General features: G+C 33.1%; 1 protein-coding gene across 4 annotated transcripts; it reads right to left on the bottom strand.

Moving 5' to 3' along the window:
* Window positions 1-191: 191 nt before the first annotated feature.
* Window positions 192-26046, bottom strand: LOC127706062 (thymidylate synthase-like). 4 transcript variants are annotated; one of them, XR_007984189.1, is made up of 10 exons: window positions 25933-26022; window positions 18058-18170; window positions 16762-16889; window positions 13385-13561; window positions 12119-12289; window positions 11686-11786; window positions 11124-11198; window positions 4044-4115; window positions 2748-3322; window positions 192-2477 (listed from the first exon to the last, which is right to left on the bottom strand). XR_007984189.1 is itself a non-coding variant. In XM_052210516.1 (9 exons), the coding sequence occupies exons 2-9, from the start codon at window positions 18162-18164 to the stop codon at window positions 3185-3187; spliced, it is 969 nt and encodes a 322-aa protein (XP_052066476.1). In that variant the 5' UTR covers window positions 18165-18170; window positions 25950-26046; the 3' UTR covers window positions 192-3184. The 4 variants fall into 4 exon arrangements, 2 of the variants coding, with proteins under 2 accessions (XP_052066476.1, XP_052066475.1); XR_007984188.1 differs by having other exon boundaries at window positions 192-2505; XM_052210516.1 differs by having other exon boundaries at window positions 192-3322; window positions 25950-26046.

The raw sequence follows: 26046 nt of genomic DNA on the forward strand, positions 1-26046 counted from the left end.
CCCAATGTAAATGAAATGAAACAAAAAACATTTTATATCACAATAAGAAGAGGAGAGAATCAACAATTTCCGGATCTACTTGGAGCCTAATGACCCCCCACGTAGATAAGTTGGATATCGCGGAAAGAAAGATTAACACGGCAACTAGAAAGGCATTAAAGCACTGCCTTTAAAAATGGAAAAAGAGAATATTAACATAATTTTTTACTTAATATGAAATGAATTTATAACTTCAGATCTACATAATTAAGTTCTGTACATAATTATGGCACAAGGATAATACAATGAAAATAATAGCTGCCATTCAGGCTGAACACAAGTTGGTATAAAAAAATACATACATAATTTTATCAATATACAAATAATAGACTGAACAATTGCATAGCAAAGTTATAGGTATATTTCATATCATGTTGGCTTAAGTAATTGTAAACATAATGATTTCCTGTTTACATGTATTTGAACAGAAGTATTACTAAGTTGATGCAAAGATGAAATATTTGAACAGATGCTGGCTTAAATAACTGCATAAGTGAAAGTTATCTAAAATTTATAACACACAAGTTTAGTATTTGCATAAATTTAATATATTTATATCATAATAGCTGAACACAAGTGGTATAGTTTATAAGAATGTCCTTAAATCCACATTTTTTCCACATACAAGCTTTGATATCATTATAAATAACTTTATAATGTAGCAGTATATTTGATCACTGACTGTGCGAAGGCTAATATAGCCTGTCAAGGTGGTTAAACACACCCATCATCGTCATATATTTGAATACAAGAATTTCAGTATATTGGAACACATTTGTTAGACAATGGAAGAAATGTATAAATAAATCAGAACATGCATTAGTCTAATGTCTATTCCAAAATTATATGTATGGATGGTTAAATAAGGATAAATAAAAGAAAAGAGTGCCCATGTCCACCGCGTTAAACCATATTTAATCAATCCAAGGGAAATAACTAAAAAAAAAAAACACTTTTTTTTTTTTTAAACAATTTATAAATATCTTAGAGAAATGAAGGCTTCAGTGCAAATGCAATGCAATTTCCATTATAATTAATTTTTCCAAAGAGCATAACTAGTTAAAAATATTTGATCAGCACTTATTTTCGAAAGTGTTAAAGACATTGCTGATATAAACCTATGATATAAGTTTCATAAAATTCTGGCAAGAATTTTACACATGAGAGCACTAACAATGCAATTTTCCATATAATCAATATTTCCAAGGGACATAACTCTTTCAAAAATAATTTATCGGCACTGATTTTCAAATTTGTCTGAGACATTGATGATTTAAACCTAAAAATCTGGCAAGAACTGTACATGTCAGAGCGCTAACAAGACCGGACGGACAGAAGCCTGGAATTTCTATGTCCCCCGCAACGTGTTCGCAGGGGACAATAAATCAGAACAATTTTGAATCAGTAATTGCATAGAATATGATACCAAGATGTACTGAGAGCTAGTGATTATTAATGTTACTTTAAAGTTTTCTGAAAACAGGAAGTTGATGAGAGATTGATGTGAAAAAATATCACACAGTATGGCATGTTCACATGATTGGTTGATTGTTGGTTTTTAATGTCACTTTCATTACTACTGGCTATTTCCTGGCAGCTGTTTGGTGGACGAAGCCTGAGTGCCCAGAGAGAACTATGACCTTCAGTAGGAAATCTGGCAATACTTCTCAATTAAGATTGGAGTCAAGTGCACCTGCCATGTGTGGGATTCAACTCACAACCTCAGTGTTGGTGTTGAGAGGCTAGTGATACAGTACCGTAGTTGAACTACTTAGACCACTCACCCACCAAGGCCCGAATGTTCACATGAAGCTCCAATTTGTAGTTTTTGAGAAAAATGTGATAAATATTTCATGGGACAGATATATGAACAGTTAGAGAAAGAGTAGTGTAGCCTCCATCAGAGCAGGATAGTTACATTTTAAAACATGTGGGTTTATAAAGAAATTGCAAAGATCAATTTTTTCAGTATATTTGAACACATATGGGGTTAAGAAATTTGTGCAAGTAGAGTATATTTGAAAACATATTTACTTGAATATATACATAGAAAAATAATATCATAATATTGGAACACATGTTGGATTAAGTTATATTGCATAAGTTAAGTATTTTTGAACACATGTTGGCATGAACATCAATATAATTGAACACAACTGGGCTTAAATAATTACATAGATAAAAAAAAAATATTTCTGATTAATTCAAAATGTTTTATAAAGTGGTCTAGTATTATTGAAATTATAAGATTCTTAAAAAAAAAATTATATTGAAGTCAAAAAGTGTATACATACTGGGCAACAGTATAATTGAGCATAAGAGAGCTTCAAATAATTCACACAAAAATGCGAGTATAATATCTATCATAGTATTCAAATCATCTTTTCTTTCAATGTACATACATAATGAATGAGATTGACAAATTAATTGGATCTCTTCTTGAGAGAACACAAAACTATGCATAATCTTTAGAGAACACAAAACTAATCAATCTTGAGAGAACACAAAACTATGCATAATCTTGAGAGAACACAAAACTATGCATAATCTTGAGAGAACACAAAACTGCATAATCTTGAGAGAACACAAAACTATGCATAATCTTGAGAGAACACAAAACTATGCATAATCTTGAGAGAACACAAAACTGCATAATCTTGAGAGAACACAAAACTGCATAATCTTGAGAGAACACAAAACTGCATAACCGTGAGAGAACACAAAACTATGCATAATCTTGAGAGAACACAAAACTAATCAATCTTGAGATAACACAAAACTATGCATAATCTTGAGATAACACAAAACTATGCATAATCTTGAGAGAACACAAAACTATGCATAAACTTGAGAGAGCACATTATTTGGTTTTCTAGTATAATTTTTTTTATAAAGAAGTGCTTCTGACATATAAACCATCATATATGGTGAAGAACGTTTCAAGATGGCCCTTCAAAACATTACAATATCATGCCTACTTTGATGTTTTAATCAATAAAAGATTTAAGCACTTTTCAATGTTATTAAATAAAGGACCTTCTGAATTATTTTAGATTCTACACTGATCAATTGATCAATTGAAAGCATTGGCATTCCCATGGCAACTAATAAACAATAACAACTCCATCTCCATGACAACCCGACATCACACAGCCATCTCCATAGCAATCTTTGGATGAGGATTATAACCAACAATTTCAAAATCTTCATATTTAAAATCGTCAATGTCTGTAACTTCCCTTTTGATGACAAGTTTTGGAAACTCTCTCGGCACTCTTTTCAGCTGCAATAAATAACAAAATCTATTATGTTTCATACATGTGAACCTCCGGACGAGAGTAAAATAATCCTGTTTTCAGGGATCTCCTCCCTCTCTCCCATTTGAGAGAAAAAAATCCACTGTATAATTTTAGGTATCATTTTTTACTACGCTGTTTATATTGAAGATGAAAAAACTCGAGTGGATCGAACGTTTCTGGTGTAAATTGACATTACCTGATTACACATTGATAGAAAAGTGGAATATTGTTGTCAAAATATCTGTTGGACAGTTTTTGTGCTGAAACTTTCAACTAATCAAAGATGCAGACATAAAAGGACAAGCTCCTTTATAGTTTATGTCAAGTGCATGAAAGTGTTTTAGTTTTCAAAGATTACTGTAGATTCAGAAATTATTGTGAAGGTTTTTATTAATGCCAATAAAGGTATTTGGTGAGTATCACAATAATAAGAATAACTGAAATATAGACGGGTACGCAGATTTTTTGAAATCGCAATAATAAACTCAAGCAATAATTTCTGAATTTACATTAAAACGACATACTGTTCTTTAACATAGCATTTGTGTACAGAGAGCATCTTGAAGATTACCTCGCCATTAATTAAAGACACTTTTAGAGGCTTTAATGTGATTATGCTTGTTGATATTTTGGGGTAACCTCTAAATTTGCATATATTGTTGCCATATGTTGTTGTTAACTGTATTTGTATAAAACTACTTTTACCTGTTCCTTTAAAGGATCTAAATGATTAACGTAAACGTGGGCATCTCCAATGGTATGTACAAAATCTCCTGGCTGTAAAGTAAAGAAAATGATTAACGTAAACGTGGGCATCTCCAATGGTATGTACAAAATCTCCTGGCTGTAAAGTAAAGAAAATGATTAACGTAAACGTGGGCATCTCCAATGGTATGTACAAAATCTCCTGGCTGTAAAGTAAAGAAAATGATTAACGTAAGCGTGGGCATCTCCAATGGTATGTACAAAATCTCCTGGCTGTAAAGTAAAGAAAATGATTAACGTAAGCGTGGGCATCTCCAATGGTATGTACAAAATCTCCTGGCTGTAAAGTAAAGAAAATGATTAACGTAAACGTGGGCATCTCCAATGGTATGTACAAAATCTCCTGGCTGTAAAGTAAAGAAAATGATTAACGTAAACGTGGGCATCTCCAATGGTATGTACAAAATCTCCTGGCTGTAAAGTAAAGAAAATGATTAACGTAAACGTGGGCATCTCCAATGGTATGTACAAAATCTCCTGGCTGTAAAGTAAAGAAAATGATTAACGTCAACGTGGGCATCTCCAATGGTATGTACAAAATCTCCTGGCTGTAAAGTAAAGAAAATGATTAACGTCAACGTGGGCATCTCCAATGGTATGTACAAAATCTCCTGGCTGTAAAGTAAAGAAAATGATTAACGTCAACGTGGGCATCTCCAATGGTATGTACAAAATCTCCTGGCTGTAAAGTAAAGAAAATGATTAACGTCAACGTGGGCATCTCCAATGGTATGTACAAAATCTCCTGGCTGTAAAGTAAAGAAAATGATTAACGTCAACGTGGGCATCTCCAATGGTATGTACAAAATCTCCTGGCTGTAAAGTAAAGAAAATGATTAACGTCAACGTGGGCATCTCCAATGGTATGTACAAAATCTCCTGGCTGTAAAGTAAAGAAAATGATTAACGTCAACGTGGGCATCTCCAATGGTATGTACAAAATCTCCTGGCTGTAAAGTAAAGAAAATGATTAACGTCAACGTGGGCATCTCCAATGGTATGTACAAAATCTCCTGGCTGTAAAGTAAAGAAAATGATTAACGTCAACGTGGGCATCTCCAATGGTATGTACAAAATCTCCTGGCTGTAAAGTAAAGAAAATGATTAACGTCAACGTGGGCATCTCCAATGGTATGTACAAAATCTCCTGGCTGTAAAGTAAAGAAAATGATTAACGTCAACGTGGGCATCTCCAATGGTATGTACAAAATCTCCTGGCTGTAAAGTAAAGAAAATGATTAACGTAAACGTGGGCATCTCCAATGGTATGTACAAAATCTCCTGGCTGTAAAGTAAAGAAAATGATTAACGTAAACGTGGGCATCTCCAATGGTATGTACAAAATCTCCTGGCTGTAAAGTAAAGAAAATGATTAACGTCAACGTGGGCATCTCCAATGGTATGTACAAAATCTCCTGGCTGTAAAGTAAAGAAAATGATTAACGTCAACGTGGGCATCTCCAATGGTATGTACAAAATCTCCTGGCTGTAAAGTAAAGAAAATGATTAACGTCAACGTGGGCATCTCCAATGGTATGTACAAAATCTCCTGGCTGTAAAGTAAAGAAAATGATTAACGTCAACGTGGGCATCTCCAATGGTATGTACAAAATCTCCTGGCTGTAAAGTAAAGAAAATGATTAACGTCAACGTGGGCATCTCCAATGGTATGTACAAAATCTCCTGGCTGTAAAGTAAAGAAAATGATTAACGTCAACGTGGGCATCTCCAATGGTATGTACAAAATCTCCTGGCTGTAAAGTAAAGAAAATGATTAACGTCAACGTGGGCATCTCCAATGGTATGTACAAAATCTCCTGGCTGTAAAGTAAAGAAAATGATTAACGTCAACGTGGGCATCTCCAATGGTATGTACAAAATCTCCTGGCTGTAAAGTAAAGAAAATGATTAACGTCAACGTGGGCATCTCCAATGGTATGTACAAAATCTCCTGGCTGTAAAGTAAAGAAAATGATTAACGTCAACGTGGGCATCTCCAATGGTATGTACAAAATCTCCGGGCTGTAAAGTAAAGAAAATGATTAACGTCAACGTGGGCATCTCCAATGGTATGTACAAAATCTCCGGGCTGTAAAGTAAAGAAAATGATTAACGTCAACGTGGGCATCTCCAATGGTATGTACAAAATCTCCTGGCTGTAAAGTAAAGAAAATGATTAACGTCAACGTGGGCATCTCCAATGGTATGTACAAAATCTCCTGGCTGTAAAGTAAAGAAAATGATTAACGTCAACGTGGGCATCTCCAATGGTATGTACAAAATCTCCTGGCTGTAAAGTAAAGAAAATGATTAACGTCAACGTGGGCATCTCCAATGGTATGTACAAAATCTCCTGGCTGTAAAGTAAAGAAAATGATTAACGTAAACGTGGGCATCTCCAATGGTATGTACAAAATCTCCTGGCTGTAAAGTAAAGAAAATGATTAACGTAAACGTGGGCATCTCCAATGGTATGTACAAAATCTCCTGGCTGTAAAGTAAAGAAAATGATTAACGTAAACGTGGGCATCTCCAATGGTATGTACAAAATCTCCTGGCTGTAAAGTAAAGAAAATGATTAACGTAAACGTGGGCATCTCCAATGGTATGTACAAAATCTCCTGGCTGTAAAGTAAAGAAAATGATTAACGTAAACGTGGGCATCTCCAATGGTATGTACAAAATCTCCTGGCTGTAAAGTAAAGAAAATGATTAACGTAAACGTGGGCATCTCCAATGGTATGTACAAAATCTCCTGGCTGTAAAGTAAAGAAAATGATTAACGTAAACGTGGGCATCTCCAATGGTATGTACAAAATCTCCTGGCTGTAAAGTAAAGAAAATGATTAACGTAAACGTGGGCATCTCCAATGGTATGTACAAAATCTCCTGGCTGTAAAGTAAAGAAAATGATTAACGTAAACGTGGGCATCTCCAATGGTATGTACAAAATCTCCTGGCTGTAAAGTAAAGAAAATGATTAACGTAAACGTGGGCATCTCCAATGGTATGTACAAAATCTCCTGGCTGTAAAGTAAAGAAAATGATTAACGTAAACTCGGGCATCTCCAATGGTATGTAGAAAATCTCCTGGCTGTAAAGTAAAGAAAATGATTAACGTAAACGTGGGCATCTCCAATGGTATGTAGAAAATCTCCTGGCTGTAAAGTAAAGAAAATGATTAACGTAAACGTGGGCATCTCCAATGGTATGTACAAAATCTCCTGGCTGTAAAGTAAAGAAAATGATTAACGTAAACGTGGGCATCTCCAATGGTATGTAGAAAATCTCCTGGCTGTAAAGTAAAGAAAATGATTAACGTAAACGTGGGCATCTCCAATGGTATGTACAAAATCTCCTGGCTGTAAAGTAAAGAAAATGATTAACGTAAACGTGGGCATCTCCAATGGTATGTACAAAATCTCCTGGCTGTAAAGTAAAGAAAATGATTAACGTAAACGTGGGCATCTCCAATGGTATGTACAAAATCTCCTGGCTGTAAAGTAAAGAAAATGATTAACGTAAACGTGGGCATCTCCAATGGTATGTACAAAATCTCCTGGCTGTAAAGTAAAGAAAATCATTAACGTAAACGTGGGCATCTCCAATGGTATGTACAAAATCTCCTGGCTGTAAAGTAAAGAAAATCATTAACGTAAACGTGGGCATCTCCAATGGTATGTACAAAATCTCCTGGCTGTAAAGTAAAGAAAATCATTAACGTAAACGTGGGCATCTCCAATGGTATGTACAAAATCTCCTGGCTGTAAAGTAAAGAAAATCATTAACCTAAACGTGGGCATCTCCAATGGTATGTACAAAATCTCCCGGCTGTAAAGTAAAGAAAATGATTAACGTAAACGTGGGCATCTCCAATGGTATGTACAAAATCTCCGGGCTGTAAAGTAAAGAAAATGATTATTGTAAACGTGGGCATCTCCAATGGTATGTACAAAATCTTCTGGCTGTAAAGTAAAGAAAATGATTAACGTAAACGTGGGCATCTCCAATGGTATGTACAAAATCTCCTGGCTGTAAAGAAAAGAAAATGATTAACGTAAACGTGGGCATCTCCAATGGTATGTACAAAATCTTCTGGCTGTAAAGTAAAGAAAATGATTAACGTAAACGTGGGCATCTCCAATGGTATGTACAAAATCTCCTGGCTGTAAAGAAAAGAAAATGATTAACGTAAACGTGGGCATCTCCAATGGTATGTACAAAATCTCCTGGCTGTAAAGTAAAGAAAATCATTAACGTAAACGTGGGCATCTCCAATGGTATGTACAAAATCTACCGGCTGTAAAGTAAAGAAAATCATTAACGTAAACGTGGGCATCTCCAATGGTATGTACAAAATCTCCTGGCTGTAAAGTTAAGAAAATGATTAACGTAAACGTGGGCATCTCCAATGGTATGTACAAAATCTCCTGGCTGTAAAGTAAAGAAAATGATTAACGTAAACGTGGGCATCTCCAATGGTATGTACAAAATCTCCTGGCTGTAAAGTAAAGAAAATGATTAACGTAAACGTGGGCATCTCCAATGGTATGTACAAAATCTCCTGGCTGTAAAGTAAAGAAAATGATTAACGTAAACGTGGGCATCTCCAATGGTATGTACAAAATCTCCTGGCTGTAAAGTAAAGAAAATGATTAACGTAAACGTGGGCATCTCCAATGGTATGTACAAAATCTCCTGGCTGTAAAGTAAAGAAAAAGATTAACGTAAACGTGGGCATCTCCAATGGTATGTACAAAATCTCCTGGCTGTAAAGTAAAGAAAATGATTAACGTAAACGTGGGCATCTCCAATGGTATGTACAAAATCTCCTGGCTGTAAAGTAAAGAAAAAGAAGTCACAAATTGAAAATATTTCTTAATTTTATATAGATAATTCACTTTTGGCCTAATGAGGTCAAGCTAGGATGGCGTCCCTCTCTGCATCCAAAAGAACTTCCGAAACTACTGATTGAGGGGTCTGTAGGTGACCAATTTCATGGCAAATATTTCTGACCCTATCAATTATGCCCTTTTTCAAGTGATGTCCAAATCTCTAGTCTTTCCTACTGACTGGCCTACCTAATAGAACTACATGTATCTAATTGCTTTATGGTTCAAATTGTACTTGTCCTGATTTTAGGTATGAAGTATTTGCCACTGAACACTGATATAAACAAACAACATTTAATCAAATTAATGCCCCAAAAAAACAACAAGCGTTTCTATAATTCCAATCCACTGAAAGAGACATTAAAAGTGAAGGAAAAAAATGCATGAATAGATATAATAAGATGTGGTATGAGTGCCAATGAGACAACTCTCCATCCAAGGCACAATTTGTAAAAGTAAACCATTATATGTCAAAGTATGGCCTTCAACACGTGCACGGAGCATTGGCTCACACCGAATGAAATACATTTTTTCCACAATCAAGGAAAATTGGTACCAACGAAAATAAATGTATCCAAAGTATATAGATTTGACCATCACCATCAATGTCTTTGTTTATAACATTGTTTTTCAAGTTGATAAATTCCCAGATAGTGTGTCAGCCTATATCAGACTTGCCAAACTATGTTGACTTTTGGACAAATTGGAAAATATGCTGTGTGACAGTCAAATACTGGCAGTTCATTAATCCAAAGGTCGGTAAAGAAAATGGTTTGATCCTGATTCACATGCCAAATTTAAAATTTAGTTTGATTTAGTTAAAACCATAAATATTGTATCCACTAACTTTCACTGTTAAAATTCATGATTTTTAAATTTTTCAGATACTGATGGTAAACATGTAAATTTGAACCGGTTTAAGAGAAAGCAGGTTAATTTCCTTGATTTTATAGATCAATAAATAATTTGTAAGTCAGAGAAATGATTGCTGTGGCTAGACAATCCTTTGTTGAATTTTGAGAAGACCAAGAATAACTGGTAAAAAAGATAATTCGCCTGATCAACTTTGGAGAATTTGTTATTACTATTTAAATTAAATAACGAGAGTTGATATCAAGCGATATCCAATTTTCACAAGTTGTGAAACCTATTTCTCTTATGGTCAACACTCTCAATGTGTTAAATTAAAAATTCCGCGAAATGTTGATCTAGTCTTTTGCACATTCCAGTATGACGTCATATGTCCTTTTCTGGTGTCAAACTTTAACATCAGACAACGAAAGACTTTTTGTACGCTTCAGAATGTAAAAAAATTTGACAAAAAGAAGATTGTCAGGTGAAATGTGTGAGTGTTTTGTATATTATTGAAGAAATCACATATGTCCGTTACCATGGACGAAATGTACATCGTCTTAACCTTTCAAATTCATCAATGACCTAACGAATAGCCAATGGAAATGCCGTAATATCGTCTTGTGATGCTGGAGAAGCCAATCAAATTAACACAGATTTTCGTATCACACTCAGTGCAGTGTGATACGAGAAATATCTATTTATGCAAGAAATAGATAACAGGCCACAACCATAAGAGAATATACAAGTAATTATGGGCAATTTTGTAATACATGCTATTTCTGTCAGACCTTTGGTAATAAATAGCCTATTTGCAGTCAACTCTGGCTTAACCACAGGCCACAGCAGCCCAGGCTTGTAAAATTGCTCTCGGGCTTGTAAAAATCATCTCTACAGGCCAACAGAATCTAACTAAAAATTTCCAAAAATTATGGTTCGGGGCCTTTAAATTTAGAAGATTATCGTGAAGACTGTATTTGACTGCAAAACTAAAATTGCTTAGCATGTAGAACCTCTGTATAGTATTACATTTTCTTATGTTTTAGAAAAGCACTTTTCCTTTGCTATTTATATTTTTTGCTGTGCATGAACTAATTTTGTGTCATGGATGGATACCCATATTCTTTCTTATCTATTTTATGAGGATTCAAGCATGATATATCTTTGTCAGTTGAACTCTGGTGTATAGTTGTCACATTGGCAATCACACCACATCTCATTATTATTAAATATTAATGATATTGGATTTTTGTTTTCCACTAGTAATTAAACTAACCTTCAGATTTGTTACCATAGCGATCATGTATACAAGTAGCGAGTAACTGGCAATGTTGAACGGCACCCCTAAACCCTGAAAATAAAATAAAATAGCATGGTTTTATTTCAAGCCAAGGAAGTAGTAATCATCTAGAAAATGAATTTCAATCTGTAGTCAAACTATAAGTGAATTCACAAGCTTATTAAATATCTATTTTTTGCCATTTTTCAAATGTGATTAAAACTGGTAGAGTGTAAATTAATTTTGGCAGATTTCAGATGTTCCACAAATTTAAAAAGTCAAAAAATTTCAAATTTCCTAGACACATGCACACTGAATTCATGAAAACTAAAAAATCAAGACTGTACCCATGAAAAAAAAAAATTATTATGACGTCACAACATTACCAAGGATATAAATGTATAACATTTCCATGATTGTGAAAGTGAAATGTCTACCATGTAGGTAAGAAGGATAATGAAGAAGCAGGCCAGTGGCCAAAACGCCTTAAAAAATAATACTTTAATATGTATTAAATACCCCTATTGGAATTTTAAAATAAGAATTGACAATACATTACCATGTCACCAGATCTTTGGTATAACTGACAAGATAATTCCCCATTAGCTACATAGAATTGTACAAAGGCATGGCAAGGTGGCAATGCCATCTTCTTTAGATCTGAAAAAAATATCAACGGAAATGTTGCCAATAAATTAACAGTTCAAAACAAACAAATTTCTGTCAAGTATGGTGCTTGGTTTATCTCATTAAACCACAAAGAATTTGTTTGAATATAATCAAGGCACACAACATTTAAAAGTAAAACTGTCATTACTCAAAATCATGTTGAACGGTACAATTACTTACTCTATCATTTTAACTTAATTGGATAGTTGTCTCACTGGCAATCTTACCACATTTTTTGTATTAAATTTTTTTAAAGATTTTTTTATATTACTTCCTGTGTTATATTATGTTTAAATTTACACATATCAGCTACAAAATCTTACCAACAGGGTTCCATGCGGACATAATAATTCGTCGGTCATCAGGGTTTGTTTTGATCTTGTTGATGACGTCTGCTAATTGGTCGACGCCCTGTCCACTATAGTCTGCATGCATATCTTTGTACTCTGCACCAAAATGTCTCCACTGAAATCCATATACTGGCCCCAAATCACCTACAATCAAAATTGGTAGGAATTAAAACTTGAAAGAAAATGGATAATATTGACAAATACAGAAATTTTCTATAAAATGCAGATAGTTTTGGGGTAATAAAACTATATTCAGTCGTTGAAGTACAAAATTTTTGCTCAAAACACCTTATCTAGCATTTTGATTGGTCTGAGACCAACAAGTTTTATTTCTGCAAGGCCATGGTATCAAAGTTTCAGAGTACCTTTTCATTTCTTCTTTTAATTTATCAATGTTTATAAGAATTGAACATATGAATTTGTAGGAAAATAAACTAAGCACCTTCTGAAACTGGACAGAATTGTTCTATATTATAATAAAATGTTCCAACCCGGATAGGTTCTGGGTGTTTTACATTTACATGATTTATTCATCCAGGTAGGATTTGCCAAGGGATGAATATCACCATGCTGCTATCTAAATCAGTGATTTTCCTGCTTATATTTTGGGTCCGAATATAGGCCCCATTCCCAATTAGAAAAACCCTATTTTTTTCCCAAATGAACACTGAAAATTCCCAATTTAATCAAGTTTTATCATTAGTATGAAAAACCTTGATGATATATATTAAATTAAATGCATTAAGAAAAAAAAATGATATGTTAAAATTTGGTTATGATAGAAAATTGGAATTTTAATAAATAACCTCATTAAACTATGATGAAAACAATGATTTATTTTTTCCCAATTCAGACGTTATATGACACATTTTCCCAATTGCCTAGGGCCCAGGCCCCATTTGAAAAAGGGTAGGAAAATCACTGTAAATAGATTTTATAACAGAAGGCATTAAAAGTGTGGTAATATAAATTTAAGTAAATATTGCTAATCCAAATTACCAATGGTACCTTTTGACAATACTCGCAAGCAAACTTCCATCAAAACACTTCCTAAAACAATCAAAATAAGATGATATTGTATGATTGCCAATAAGACAACTCTCCACAAGAGACCAAGTGACACAGAAATTAACAACTATAGTGTAAGTCACCATACGGCCTTCAACAATGAGCAAAAAATTTGCACTTTTACAGTGATTTTTTTCTCAATTTCATATATAATTTTCTAAACAAAAATACCTTCTTCTCGGTGTGTAAGACCTAACCCATCAAGGAAATCTCTGGAACCATTAGCATCCCATATTTTTACATTTTTATCACTCAGTTTCTTCCCGCTAGTACAACCTGCCACAAACCATAGTAACTCTTCAGCTACTCCTCTCCAAAACACTCGTTTAGTTGTCAGGAGGGGAAATTCTGAAAATAATGTTGATTTTTAAAAAAGGCTGTCTCAAAATAAATCTGGTGGGGGACGGGAGTCCCACAAAATAAATTAAATATGGGTGGTTGCATTTTTCTATAAAATTTGGTAAGAATTATAAAATTTTTATTTAAGGTGGTCAGGTTTTAAAAAAGTGCCAATCATTGCCCTGTGATTTTAATTCTAGAAAAGTCACTGATGATTTCTTCTGCTTCTAATATCATTTAGGTGATCATAGTGATAGATATGTCTGTTTACTATTACTATTACAAAAAGGGAGATAACCAAATTAAAAAAAAACCCTCCTTATACAAAAATTAAATTATCTTTTTTTAAGAACCATATTAGTTTCTTTAACCATGTTAACATTTTGGCTTATTTCATATGCATTTAAAATCTACATGTGTCACTCAATGATTTAAATTCTTTTATTACTTTCTCAACGTCTGTCATTCTGATGTTTAACTGTTCCATCATATTCAGAAAACAAAAATAAACATGTGGAGCTCTTCTTAAATAGTATTCTATGAAGAGAAATTAAACCTACAAAAATTTCAGGATATTAATTGACTTTTGACTTTGTACACAGATACAACCAGTCTGCACCAAAAACTTTTCCAAGACTAATATTCCAAAGACTAATATTCCGATATTTTTCTTATGTGTCTAAACAACATATTTAAAAAAAACAAACTAGTCAGAATAAAATTTTATTAGTCTGGGGTATCTGAAGTGTTCAGTGTTGGTGGTTAGTATAGTCATTTGTTCTGTCAACTATCATTTGGATTCCTTTTTGTGTATAATTAAAGTTTGCTTGTAACGTGAATAAAACCATGAAAACTTTTTACACATACAGGGGTGTATCAAGAACTTGAGTACAACACCTGTCAACTATCTCAATTTATATCCCACATGAGAGGTGTTGATGTAGAATTTAAAATTCTATATTTCAACAAATTGAACACCTCAAAACAGGCATTTAAATTAGCTGAAAGGGTATTTAAGCACATGTATACATTATCATTCAAATAATACAGTAGTAGATTAAAACACTTATGACAAAATAGGAGGTGCAAAAGTTCCTCTTGCACTCAAAATCCCCAATGGAGATCAGGGCTCACACTACTTCAGAATCATAGGGAGAAGTTACTTCTTTTTGAAATTGATAGGGAGAAGTGGTGATATTTGAAAGAGAAGTGCTTGTTCGCTCGCGGCGCTACAATGTTTTGTTTTTACTATAATACATTAAGGGCCATATGTATCTTATTTTTTTTTTAAAGTTCAATTTGTACCTGGGTATACAATTAAAGTAACTGTTCAAATTTAAAGTTGTTTAATTTTATCATATCTAGTTGCACAATCATAGGAGTCCTCTTTTCAGAAAAAACAATTAAATATCTGGCACTAATAAAAAAGATTTTTTTTTATATTAAAAAGGAAAAGAAAGTTGTTAAATCAATTAAATAAACTGTTATCACAGAGATATGTCTCGCCTTTTTGTAATTTTGATAATGCAAATGTTGAAATTAAAATAGCAATACTTTAACATGTAGGTTATGCAAATATTCAAAGTCGATGAACCATGACTGAAGGTACATGGCTAAACAATCTCCATGGAATGAGATGTGCCAATGCTAATACAACTGCATACCAAATACCATTGACTTATTATAAGTCGTTCCCTTTAAACAAACCTAAACACAACCATTAACTTGTAAACTATGTAAAAGTTTCAAAGTCAATGAACCATGATCAGGGGTGGGGCTATATAATCTCCATGAAAACGATACTTGCAAATACCAATAAATTTGCATACCAAATATTATTGACTTAACATTAGCAGTTCATCTTAAACTTATCTAATCACAAACTAATACACGTTAACTTAGCAAAATTTTCAAAGTCTATAGACCATGACTAAGGGGGCAAAGCCAAATATTCTCCATGGAAATGAGATGTCCTAATGCTTATACAACTGAACACCAATTAACATTGGCCTACCACTAATGGTTCCCCTTGAACTGACCTAATCACAAATTAATACATGTTAACTTAGCAAAATTTTTCAAAGTCTATAGACCATGACTAAGGGGGTGGGGCCAAATAATCTCTATGGTAATGAGATGTGCCAATGCTAATACAACTGCATACCAAATATCATTGACCTACTACTAGTGGTTCACCATGAACAAGACCTAATCACAAACTAATACATTGTTGACGCCGCCGCCGGAAACAGCATACCTATGTCTTGCTTTTTGACTCGGTCAAGGCGAGACAAAAACTACTCTGTTATCATGTTCATGAAACTGAGTATTTCTCATTAAAAAGATATATAAATTTAACAGTTAAGCTTGGACATAATATAATTATATTAGCGTAATAGTCCCAGAATTGAGCAACTTTAACTTATAAATTGAAACAATGCATATACATGGAAATATATACATTAATCGAGAAGATCTAACCAAAAGTACGGTAATGCTTGTGGAATGCGTAATTTTTCCTTTTATTTTTGTCTGTCATCAGTGCCATTAATGCGTCCATAGTCATTATCGTAAAAATCCGGATTTCGGTCATAGCAGGTCCGTTTCCGATGAAATCCCAACTCCGATCCGTAGTTGTACAATAATATGCCCAATAATTTAAATGGCGGACGAAGAAAAATTTACAAAAAAAAAGATGTTTGACACGCTATTTGGAAAGGAATATGACGTTTTTAATGCAATACAAGGATAACAAATTTACTTCAAATTTCATCAAGTTCTAATGAAGTTACAACTTATTTTGCTGTAAGTTAGAATGATTTGACCTGAGTAACAAGTACCGGAAGTGATAAAAAATTGTTTTTATGAAATAACATGCCACCAACTTTGAAATCAATGCTTTAACCTCTTTTCTGAAGAAAATAAATCGTTTATGCCTTGAATTTCTTTACTTTTAAATGAAAAATTGCTGTTTCATCGTCTTGGTAAAAATTGAATATTGCAGATGACGAAAGCTACTGAAAGCGAGTATCGTAAACCACAGGGTGACTTGTTTTTTATATTTTGAGGGTCGGGCAAAGCGAAGTGATGGACGGGAAAGCAACTTCTTCGCCCTAGTCGCCTGGTAGTGTGAGCCCTGGGAGATTTTGAAAAGTACACAGGTATGAGTACCTTTTAGGTTCTTTTGTCGAGAAAATGTTCATACGTACGATCTCTTAAACTGTATCTCATCTGCATTCCAAATATAGATAACGTGTCAATACCAGTTCTGTTACTCTTCCTTACACCATGGTCAATAACTTCTTGTATGGCATCCAAGTAGTGGTATTCATCGTGTCTATATATAGAAAAAAATATACAGGTACACAACATCTCAGTTCATCCTGTCTAGTGAATGGAGCTAACTCTAGCCCACGTAAATTTAAATTTTGATTTTGAAAAATATTCAATACAAAAACTTAATATTTAGTTTTCATGGTTTGTGTTTTTAGTTCTTATGATGAAAAAAAGAACTTTCTTAGTAACATGTAGAAGACAAAAAATACGTCTCATAAAATTTCTTGAAATTCATACGTGGCTTACAAAAGTGACACGGTCACACCTCTTTCAAGAATAGTTACTTTCTAGTTCATTATAATTATATATATTGTATCCTATAGCAAAGTCAACAATAGGGCCAAATAAAAAAAGATGTGTGTTTCCTATTACTCTACCCTCCCTATTTTTTCAGCTCAAAAATAGCCTACCCTATTTTTTTTTTTTTTTTCATTTTTCAATAAGCTCTTTAAAGTCAGAATGTCCCTCCCATAGACTCAATGTAAAAAAAAAGGTAAAATAAATAAAATTCCCTACCTACCTACCCTATTTTTTTCAAAGATGTAATAGTAAACAAACATATTTTTTTTTTTGGCCTAGACAATTATGACGTCACATACAAGATATCATTTTTTGTACTTCAGGGGTTCTCCTTTTGTATACTGTAAATTCAGAAATTATTGCGAGGTTTTTATTAATGCGAATAATGCGAGTGGATGAAGATCGCAATAATAAGAACTCGCATTATGATATCTGATACTTATATCTGTATGTAGATTTTCCTGAAATCGCAATAATTAATCTCGCATTTTAGTCCATTCTTCCAAAATCGCAATAATAAATGCACGCAATAATTTCTGAATTTACAGTACTTTGTTTTGATGACTAGATCCCAGCGAAAAAAGGTAGACAATAAAAGATGCAGTTTACTTAAGTGTCAGTGTATCCAACTCTCAGTGTCTGACCGACAAAATGTCAGACAGAACTTTTTATAAGATATTTTTGTTGAATATATATTGAAAAAGTTCAAATTTCTCTTTCGGTCAGACAAACTCTAAAACAGTTTCACACAGAATGAAGTGTTGTTGTCAATATAGCAGTATTTGATTTTTTTTAATCTGACAACCCTGCATACCATCTGGTACCAGCACAAAACATAGGAAGCGTTGGTTCAGCAGCTCTTTATTTACCTTCTAGTTGTACCATTTGTATGTCCATTACACCCATTTTGTTTTATTTCTCCTGTTTTGAATAAATTGTCGCCATGTCCATTCATCTGTTTCTGTTCTGCTTCCATAATTGTCTAGTAAAATCAAGATCAGAACACATATAAAAAATAGCCTACAATACAGTGGTTGTCATTTGTTGCTCTATAACAATACATATTTGTTTATTGTTCATTATTTTGTACATAAATTAGGCTGCAACTCAGGGAAAAAGATTAGCAGGGGCCCAGTAGCCAATGCTACTGAAAATTGGATTGGGCCCATAAAATTTTTATGAAAATGCCCATAGTGCTTACATTAATTTTCATATTGTGGCTGGTTGGGCCCCTAGTCTAAAAAAGTTAGTTTTTTTCGTTTGAATTGTTTTACATTTGTCACTTTGTGTGGCCTTTTATAGCCAACAATACAGTTTTGGCTTCGCTCATTGTTGAAGGCCATGCAATGACCTATAGTTGTTAATTTCTGTATCAGTTGGTCTCTTGACTCATTGATCATACCACACCTTCTAATTTATATGTTATACAAGATCCTACATGAACAGCTTATACTTTTGTTGCTTTTTCTGCCCATGTGCATTCCAATTTTATTACTGACCCTGTGTTCAAGCGACCCTTACAAGGCTCTGTTAACACGTTTTTTACCATCTGTTCTGGTTTTTGTCGAGCCTTCGACTTTTGTCGAAAATGCGAGACATAGCGATCCTACATTCCGTCGGCGTCGTCGGCGGCGTCCACAAATATTCACTCTGTGGTTAAAGTTTTTGAAATTTTAATAACTTTCTTAAACTAACCTGGATTTCTACCAAACTTGGACAGAATCTTGTTTATGATCATAAGATAATATTCAAAAGTAAATTTTGTAAAAAAAAAAATTCCATTTTTTCCGTATTTTACTTATAAATGGACTTAGTTTTTCTGCCAGGAAACATTACATTCACTCTGTGGTTAAAGTTTTTGAAATTTTAATAACTTTCTTAAACTATCCTGGATTTCTACCAAACTTGGACAGAAGCTTGTTTATGATCATAAGATAGTATCCAGAAGTAAATTTTGTAAAAAAAAAATTCCATTTTTTCCGTATTTTACTTATAAATGGACTTAGTTTTTCTGCCAGGAAACATTACATTCACTCTGTGGTTAAAGTTTTTGAAATTTTAATAACTTTCTTAAACTATCCTGGATTTCTACCAAACTTGGATAGAAGCTTGTTTATGATCATAAGATAGTATCCAGAAGTCAATTTTGTAAAAAAAAAATTCCATTTTTTCCATATTTTACTTATAAATGGACTTAGTTTTTCTGCCAGTTAACATTACATTCACTCTGTGGTTTAAGTTTTTAAAATTTTAACAACTTTCTTAAACTATCCTGGGTTTGTACCAAACTTGGACAGAAGCTTGTTTATGATTTAAAGCTAGTATCTAGAAGGAAATTTTGTTAAAATTTTGTTCCATTTTTTCCGTATTTTACTTATAAATAGACTTAGTTTTTCTTCCAGTTAACATTACATACATTCTGCAGTTTAAGTTTTTAAAACATTTATTAGATTCATAAACTATACTGGATTTTTACCAAACTTGGACAGAAGCTACTTACAATCAAAAGATAGTATATAGAGGAATATTTTTATTAATTTTTTTCCTCATTTTTGTTGAGCCTGCGATTAACAGCAAAAGTAGGCGAGACACTGGGTTCCGCGGAACCTTTACGAATTTTTATTATATCAGCCAATAAAAATTCAGCTTTCAAATTTTTAAAGGTGTGTATGAGTTAAGAGTTAACAGATCTCTGCAGTCGTAGCTTGGATACAGGATCTGGATAACCTCCCTTTAAACAGGACAAAATGTCATACTATCCATCTGTAAAACATACATGTGAACCTCCAGACGGTAGTACAATAATCCCTTTTTCAGGGGTCTCCTCCCGACCTCCTGTTGAAGAGAAAAAAATCCCATGTATGAAATATTTCATGAATGAAAAATTTCAGCCCAACATATCTGGTGTAACTGACATTACCTGAAGTTATATTTTACCTGTAAATCAACTAACATGCATAATTATATGGCTTCACTTGTCAGCTTGGGTGTCAAACATACTGGTAATCAACGATTTTTACCTCAGGCTAACTGCCATTGTGTAATAAAAACTTTGTGTATTTAAAAATAATTGAAATGAATGTTGGGTTACTTCCCTTGATTTATCCTGTTTTAAGTTACTTTCCTTTAAATAATGTAAATTTGTAAAAGAATATAAATAAAATATAAATTGAACAAATAATCGTAAAAGGATGGTAACTAAATGATTTTAAATGTTTTAGAACAAATAAAAAAATAATAATTTGAAAATTATTTGAGGGTTCTATACTTCCTTTCAAGGCTTAAATTGAAATTTATATAATAACTATGACCCTTGTTTCTAGATTTAAATGTGTTTCTTAACATGCAAAAAAGATCTCTGGGTAGATAGTTAAACAAATGTACTGATTGCAGTGATTGTTCTGAAGAATAATGATAAAAAAGGTATAAAATTCGTAAGGGTTCCGCGGAACCCAGTGTCTCGCCTACTTTTTCTGTTAATCGCAGGCTCAACAAAAATGAGGAAGTAAATCAATAAAAATATTCCTCTTGATACTATCTTTTGATTGTAAGAAGCTTCTGTCCAAGTTTGGTAAAAATCCAGGATAGTTTATGAATCTAATAAATGTTTAAAAGCTTTAACTGCAGACTGAATGTAATGTTAACTGGAAGAAATCAAAATTTACTTCTAGATACTAGCATTTGATCATAAAACAAGCTTCTGTCCAAGTTTGGTACAAATCCAAAATAGTATAAGAAAGTTATTAAAATTTTAAAAACTTTAACCACAGAGTGAATGTGTTGTTTCCTGGCAGAAAATCCATTTAAAAGTAAAATACGGAAAAAAATGGATTTATTTTTTTTACAAAATTTCCTTCAAGATACTAGCTTTTGACCATAAACAAGCTTCTGTCCAAGTTTGGTACAAATCCAAAATAGAATAAGAAAGTTATTAAAATTTTAAAAACTTTAACCACAGAGTGAATGTGTTGTTTCCTGGCAGAAAATCTAAGTCCATTTAAAAGTAAAATAAGGAAAAAATGGATTTTTTTTTTACAAAATTTACTTCTGGATACTATCTTATGATCATAAACAAGCTTCTGTCCAAGTTTGGTACAAATCAAGGATAGTTTAAGAAAGTTATTGAAATTTTAAAAACTTTAACCACAGAGTAAATGTAATATTTCCCGGCAGAAAAACTAAGTCCATTTATAAGTAAAATACAGAAAAAATGGAATTTTATTTTTACAAAATTTACCTCTGGATACTATCTTATGATCATAAACAAGCTTCTGTCCAAGTTTGGTAGAAATCCAGGATAGTTTAAGAAAGTTATTAAAATTTCAAAAACTTTAACCACAGAGTGAATATTTGTGGACCCCGCTGACGACGACGACGGAATGTAGGATCGCTATGTCTCGCTTTTTCGACTAAAGTCGAAGGCTCGACAAAAATAAAAAATTTAAAGAACATACTAAAAAAAAAAGAATGTTAGGCCTAAATTAATATACTGTTTGTTTCCCCAATCCCGACCCTGCCAAGCCAGGTGTGGGTAGGTAGGTAGGGAAATAATTTTATTTTTCCAAAAAGCTGGAACAATATTGGTTGATCCAGCAAGCCTGAAAATCAGAAATGAATAAAATAATATTTGACTTACTTTTGACAATAAAATTTTGCGAGTCAGACCATTTTTGCAGGGTCGGTCGGGATTGGGGAAACAAACAATATTTATTTTAGGCCTTAGATTGAACATGTTGAATAAAGATAGAGAAAATTTATAAGTACAAGGGTACTATAAACATAATACATTCGGATGGAAAGTTGAAGAAAAAACACTTTAAAAGACAATTTCTACAGCACACGGTTACATTTACGACAAAATCTATGTCGATTAAAAACCTCCTGATCTGAGTCCTAATCTCCTGACCAAAATTTCCTAATCTCCTGATCGGAGTTTCACAGTCCATCACATGTATCATGTGTATGGTAAAATATTGTCTATATCATGGAAATATTTCCTTCTCTGGACATTATTTCATAGATGGGGAAAAAATTTCACGATACAGTCAGTCAGGGGTACTACATTGTACTTGTACAAGTAATTTTTATTTACTTGAAGAAGTAATATTAATATACTTATATAAGTAAATTTTTAGGATACTTATACAAGTGTATTTTATTTACTTGTATAGGTAAAAAAAAAAGATTGGCTTAGTTATGTCCCTTAGACATTCAGATTTTTTTACTTATATAAGTGAAAAAGTCATCCTATCTTCTTTTCTTGAATTCTTAGGACTTCTTTGCTCTAATAGAATTTTAAATTGTCTGTCCTTTGCAGCTGTCTTAACTAATCATTTAAGTGTAATTTCATGGACAACAGGCCTCTACAATGTTTTTTTTTTCAACTTGCCCAATAGGACAAGTACACATCAAAACTTACTTGTCCGAATGGAATTGTAACTTGTCCAAGAAAAATCTAAATATTAACCTTTTTTGCATTTTAAGTTGATTTAATGAACATAAGAACAGAATTTGATTTATATCTCTTGATATCCTTTTCAAAAATATGAGTCGAGAACAACTGAATCAAGTCATGTCACAGGACTTAGGTTCTAGTTTTCATCAATGCCAAAGTCTCATCAGACTCTGCACATGAGGCACAGTCTGGTAGGCCTGTCAGTCTACACTCATTTGGTTTGTATCCTGGTCTTTCATGTTGGTAAAATATTGATTACTATGATTAATGCCTTACTACAAACAGCTTTGTTTTTAATATATTAAAATGTTTATTCAAATGCAATCAAGTATTGTTTTGTCTACATATGATCAAATATGATTCTGTGAATTTTATGGTCAATAATTTCTTCATTTTTTATTTTAAAAAATATTTTTGTTAAATAAAATTTATCATATTTATTATAAGCAACAGAATATGGTAGGGAAATGAGGTGCTGGTTGGCTTGGTCCCGAAATGTCTCCTACGGTGCCATACTGTCTATTAAACATGGAAGGATTAGTTTCCGTGCCGGTGCCGAACTGTCTTGTTACCTTATCTATCTTTTCTTGTTTTTTGTTTATTACTTTGTTCATCAAAGTTGGATTTAATTTATTTTCTACAAAATTATTTTACTTGTCCCGTCGGACAACCTTGATCTAGCTTTTACTTGTCCGACCTTTTTTTCTTCTGGTACCGGACAATCGGACAAGCGTTATTGTCGAGCCCTGGACAATGAAAATCTCATTTGTCTGTTATCTTCAGAACACTTCTCAATTACAAGCCCCCCAAGGAGCAATTTTTGAAGGCCTTGCGCAATCAGTTTCTTTGTTGAATTAATGAGATGAAACATTGAACTCTAATAAAAAATTATGAGCTAACCTGGTAAAAATCATTAAAGGCATGTTTTTACATCTCAAAACTTGAGAATTTTTGTGGGATTGTAAAAAAAAATTACTTATACAAGTGAATTTTTGAGAAAATTAAGGGGAGATTATTCAAACATTATAATTAACTTATATCCCCGAGGAACCAGTAATGACGCACCTAAGGTTGTGTTTGTCTCTGCATTTAATCTACCATTTGAAAGAATTAGAAAAACGGAATGGAATAAAAGATTGATAACTTGTTATTATATTTCAATTATTAAACAGTTGATATTTGAAACAGTAATAGCAATAAAAATCATGTTTGCTAACATAATAAACGGACTGCCAACTAATGATGGGTACCAGTAATGACGCACTATAAACAAACCAGTAGAAACCACTTGTACGTAACTGATAATCGAAAAATTGCTTCAATCCGGATTCTTTGAAGTTAAAACTGTTCAACAGATTCAATTTTATTAACAATTTTTGAAATTTTCATTCACTTTAATGATCATGATGATTGTAACACCAAATTTTTAATCAATTTAATTGTAACCTATATTTTGATATATAATTGTCCAAAATTTATGAAAGTGATATACATATTCCATATATTTGAAAATAAAAAGTAATTGCATTCATTAAACAACATTGACAATAATACATTTATCAATGTACATATGTATACTTCATACATTGAATGAAAAAAAATCGATAAACCATAGAAAATGATATTTAAGCGACGATCATTTTTTCTACAGTGATTCCCGCTTAAATGTAAAGCCATATCACATGACAGTCACGTGATTTGAAAAACACAAAATGGGGAAGCCTACGGTTACATACTTTTCTTGACCAAAGTGGAGATAGGAATGATAATCTTTCGGGGAAGGGTAGAATTTTTTTGACCTTAATAAAATGGCGGAAATTGCATCGTCTTTAATATTTTAAGCAATAATAACATTTCTGGGCAGAGTTTTAGGCATCTTTGTTGTAGTCAGATGACCTTCAACATCATGTTATGAACAACAAATGTTGATGACGTCACGGCTTTTGTTTAGAAATATAAAACCGTTAACTAAATCGGTGCGTCATTTCTGGTCCGCGTCAAAACAGGTACCAAGACGATATAAGTATTTATCCCCGGCTTAGTATATTTCTAGGATTCTGATTGGTTAACGTACGTCGTTACAAAACCCATAGCCCCCGGGTGTTGCTAACCCATATCCCCGGACGTTGCTACCCATTACATCGGGGAATTTCACGCGCGTTTTCCTTAGTTCCATGGTTGTTCCTTATGAAATATCGAATTATGTAGATTTTCCATGATGTCTGTATAATTAAATATTTAATCCACTAACGATTTTATCTTATTATATCGATTATTTGCACTCATTTTAGTAAATGCATCACTATGCAGCCACATTTTCAATGAATGGTACTACTGACCTAGCTATGCAAATGACCCACGTTGACGTCACACCGTTTATGATGTAACTCTCACAACATTGCGCGCCAAATTAGACCCATTTCAGTTTCTCTGTCTCTAGTTTAAAAACGTCTTATATTTGTCTACCTGTAGGGTCCTACCAAAGGTAGGACCCTACACCCCGTTAAAAATATGTCAAATTCCCAAATTTCAATAAAAGATATATTTAAAAAATTAAAAAAACGTTGCTTTCACGTTTAACTTTGTGGTCGAATTTCTCTAAAAATCGCCAGATTTAGACTAAGACCGGGGAAATATTCGTTATCTACGTTCATATCCGTAGATATGGATATTTTAACACCCTTCAGTACCCTGTACACCCTTCGGCTGCGCCTCAGGGTGTACTTGGATACTTCAGGGTGTTAAAATATCCATATCTACGGATATGAACGTAGATAACTTATAATATCTTTTACTTTTTCAAGTAAATAAAGGATACTTGTACAAGTAGTACCCCTGACTGACAGTCTAGTCCAAATAATTACAACGTCTTACAAGTCTATTTACAGCCTAGCAACACATCATAACTATTTGGACTAGATAGTCATGAAATATTGTTTTCAGGGGAGGATCCAGCCATTTTCAAAAAAAAAAAGGGAGGGGTCGTCCCGACCCAGGATAAAGCGAGTTTCAACATTATGTTCCCATTCAAATGATAGTCCAAAAAAGGGGGGTTCCAACCTTAGTTTTATATGAAATATATAGATTAAAAGGTACATTTGTACATTTTTACTTGTAGTTGTAGCCTGTAGGTAAAATAAAAAGTGTCTGTGAATCAGTGTGATTGTGCATGTGTGATTCAGATAATCAATCTCTTTGCAAAACGTACAAAATTGACGGTTAGAGATAGTTTCGGCGAATACACAGCTATCGATGAAGATCTAAAGTAGAGAATAGAAAAATTAAATACTTTTCAGCTTTGTTTACCTTCTTCAATTTACCCGCCTAAATAAAGCGCCAAATTGTGCCTTGGAAAACTCTCGAAAACTTCCGACACAGCCGTTTGTGTAGATAAGATTGAAAC

This window comes from Mytilus californianus, unplaced genomic scaffold, assembly GCF_021869535.1.
Source record: "Mytilus californianus isolate M0D057914Y unplaced genomic scaffold, xbMytCali1.0.p SCAF_6, whole genome shotgun sequence".
Taxonomy (NCBI): domain Eukaryota; kingdom Metazoa; phylum Mollusca; class Bivalvia; order Mytilida; family Mytilidae; genus Mytilus; species Mytilus californianus.

Coding starts and splice junctions, on each gene's coding strand:
- LOC127706062 (XM_052210516.1), bottom strand. CDS start 18,164: ATGGAAGCAGAACAGAAACAGATGAATGGACATGGCGACAATTTATTC. Junction 16,890..18,057: donor ACAAATGGTACAACTAGAAG/GTAAATAAAGAG, acceptor TTCTATATATAG/ACACGATGAATACCACTACT. Junction 11,199..11,685: donor ACCAAAGATCTGGTGACATG/GTAATGTATTGT, acceptor TTTTATTTTCAG/GGTTTAGGGGTGCCGTTCAA.